The sequence below is a fragment of the Plectropomus leopardus genome, unplaced genomic scaffold (genome assembly GCF_008729295.1).
Source record: "Plectropomus leopardus isolate mb unplaced genomic scaffold, YSFRI_Pleo_2.0 unplaced_scaffold410, whole genome shotgun sequence".
NCBI classification, from domain to species: domain Eukaryota; kingdom Metazoa; phylum Chordata; class Actinopteri; order Perciformes; family Serranidae; genus Plectropomus; species Plectropomus leopardus.
This window is the reverse complement of record NW_024644903.1, coordinates 818-3,962: the sequence shown is the minus strand read 5'-3', so window position 1 is coordinate 3,962 and position 3,145 is coordinate 818. Positions and strand designations below refer to the sequence as shown.

Genomic DNA, 3,145 nt, shown 5'->3' with positions numbered 1-3,145 from the left:
CAGAAACCTGTGAACCCTCAGAACCCACAGAAACCTGTGAACCCTCAGAACCCACAGAACCCACAGAACCCTGAGAACCCACAGAAACCTGTGAACCCTCAGAACCCACAGAACCCACAGAACCCTCAGAACCCACAGAAACCTGTGAACCCTGAGAACCCTCAGAACCCTCAGAACCCACAGAACCCACAGGACCCACAGAAACCTGTGAACCCTCAGAACCCACAGAACCCTCAGAACCACCAGAAACCTGTGAACCCTCAGAAAACCTACAGAACCCACAGAAACCTGTGAACCCTCAGAACCCACAGAACCCACAGAACCCTCAGAACCCACAGAAACCTGTGAACCCTCAGAACCCTGTGAACCCACAGAACCCACAGAAACCTGTGAACCCTCAGAACCCTCAGAACCCTCAGAACCCACAGAACCCACAGAAACCTGTGAACCCTCAGAACCCACAGAACCCACAGAACCCTCAGAACCCACAGAAACCTGTGAACCCTCAGAAAACCTACAGAACCCACAGAACCCACAGAAACCTGTGAACCCTCAGAAAACCTACAGAACCCACAGAATGGACACCACAGCACAAACTCCAGCTCCTGTACTCGAGTACTTTTACTTAGTTACTTCACAGGAGGGATACTCAACTTAGTTTGATTTTTGCAAAATGACAGCAGGCGCAGCAGCTTCATATATGTTTCCAGGATTCAAGGACATTCCTGGGATTTAAGGACATTTCTAGTGGTTTAGGACATCAGTGTCTCAGCTGTGTCCTCTGTCGGGGGTGTGGGGGATCCTCCTCTGGCTCTATCCTGATGCTGTTTTATGAATAGAATAGAATAGAATAGAATAGAATAGAATAGAATACAATAGAATAGAATAGAATAGAATAGAATAGAATAGAATAGAGATACTTTTTTAATCCCTTGAGGGAAATTGTTTTGTTACAGCAGCAAATAAAAGAGCAGCAACTGAATACAATTTTTGTGAAAATGGCAAAATAATGCAAACATATATACAAAGGAAGGCACTTACAGAATAAAACAGAATAGATCAAAATCAAATAACAATAATGATCATAAAAATATGTGCAGAGAACAAACCAAAAAGCCACAAAGATTAAAAAGAGCATTAAAAAGAATAAGTGTGCAGAACGTGACAGACAGTTGTTGTCGGTTGCCACCAGGAGCCCTACCAGGGGCCAGATCTGGACCGCAGGCCTTAGGTTTAGTATCACTGCCATGGGCAGAGTGGTGTGAACGCTGACCTGTGTGTGTGTGTGTGTGTGTGTGTGTGTGTGTGTGTGTGTGGTGTGTGTGTGTGTGTGTGTGTGTGTGTGTGTGTGTGTGTGTGTGTGTGCTGCAGTTCCTCTGGAGATGGGCGTGTTTCTGAGGGAACACCTGAACTACTGGTATAGTCTGAAGGCGTATTATCTCGCCAAAACCATGGCGGACGTCCCCTTCCAGGTGAGCACGTCTCTGCGGCTCTGTGTCCTCTGCGTCCTGACCGTCTGTGGTCTGGGTCTGAGTCCTGTCCCGTACCTGTGCAGGTGGTGTTCCCGGTGGTCTACTGCAGCATCGTATACTGGATGACGGCTCAGCCTCCGGATGCCGGACGCTTCTTCCTCTTCCTGTCTCTGGGCGTCCTCACGTCTCTGGTGGCTCAGAGTCTGGGTCTGCTGATTGGAGCCGCGTCCACCTCGCTGCAGGTGTGTGTGTGTGTGTGTGTGTGTGTGTGTGTGCGTCTGCTCAGTTGTGTGTGTTTGTGTGTGTGCTTGTGTGCGCACGCTCAGCTGTGTCTGTTTGCGTCCTGCAGGTGGCGACCTTCGTGGGTCCGGTCACAGCGATCCCGGTTCTTTTGTTCTCTGGGTTCTTCGTCAGTTTCGACACCATCCCGTGGTACCTGCAGTGGATGTCCTACATCTCCTATGTCAGGTTGGGGCGCTGCGACCTCTGACCTCAAAACCTCTTTAATTTACACACAAATGATCTTGAAACCCATGCAGGCTAAACGGGTTCTCAGTAGAACCCCCAGGGTCGGTTCTTGTCAGCTTCCTTGGAGGTGTAAAAGTTCTGTATAGAACCCCTTTTCCACCAACATGGAACCAGTTGTGTTGTGGTTCCTGCTCCTCATTTTGAACCGTTCAGAGCATTTCCTCCAAAAATAAACTGGTTTTGAACCTCGAAATTTGGTTCTCAACTGGAACCAAAAATATATTTTTTTAAAAAGTTTGAGTCGAACTCTCCGGACAGGAGAAGGTCCGCTCGGTGTTCCCGTCAATAACAGCTGATCCACGTGTGTTTCTGGATGGAACCACAGTCGACCTGCTGCTGTTCTGATGCATCACGGCCTCCGTCAGTCCGTTCTTGGTTCCAACGGTTCTGCTCAAAATCTGGAGAAAACGCAGGCTGGTTCCCCAGATCTGAACCGGCTCAAGAACCAGAGTTCATTTTGGTGCGAAAGGGGGAAGAGATGGTTCTGGGTGAGACCGTTACACCGTTTCTGTAGAACCTCTCATAGGTAGTTCTGGGTGGAACCCTTCAGAGATGGTTGAAGGTTTAGCTGTGTATGTCCAGTTCTAGGTAGAACCCTTAATAAACATGCAGGTTTTAAAGACATTTTATTACTTTGGGGGTTTTTGGGCCAAATGATGATGAGAGCTGCTCAGTGACGCATGAAGCAGAGAAAACTCTTTTTCCGGGATCAGAAAAGTGTAAAATACCCGGATCTACTGGCCCATAGAGCAGCGTGGAAGTGATTAACGACAGCCGAACGCGGCCGACTGTACCCGAGTGTACCCGACTGTACCCGAGTATACCCGAGTGTACCCGACTGTACCCGAGTGTATCCGAGTGTACCCGAGTGTACCCGAGTATACCCGAGTGTACCCGACTGTACCCGAGTGTACCCGACTGTACTCGAGTGTACCCGAGTGTACCCGACTGTACTCGAGTGTACCCGAGTGTACCCGACTGTACCCGACTGTACCCGACTGTACCCGAGTGTACCCGACTGTACCCGAGTGTACCCGACTGTACTCGAGTGTACCCGAGTGTACCCGACTGTACCCGACTGTACCCGAGTGTACCCGACTGTACTCGAGTGTACCCGAGCACTGACTCCGACTCACTGATTCGCT

General features: G+C 49.5%; 1 protein-coding gene across 1 annotated transcript; it reads left to right on the top strand.

Annotated features, from left to right (window-relative positions):
• Window positions 1-1,382: 1,382 nt before the first annotated feature.
• LOC121939105 (ATP-binding cassette sub-family G member 1-like) lies at window positions 1,383-2,488 on the top strand (the record flags this gene model as incomplete). The annotated part of the gene is made up of 4 exons (XM_042482233.1): window positions 1,383-1,472; window positions 1,556-1,714; window positions 1,822-1,940; window positions 2,326-2,488. Coding segments are annotated over exons 1-4 (531 nt in total), but the record flags the coding sequence as incomplete, so codon positions are not given.
• Window positions 2,489-3,145: the final 657 nt, after the last annotated feature.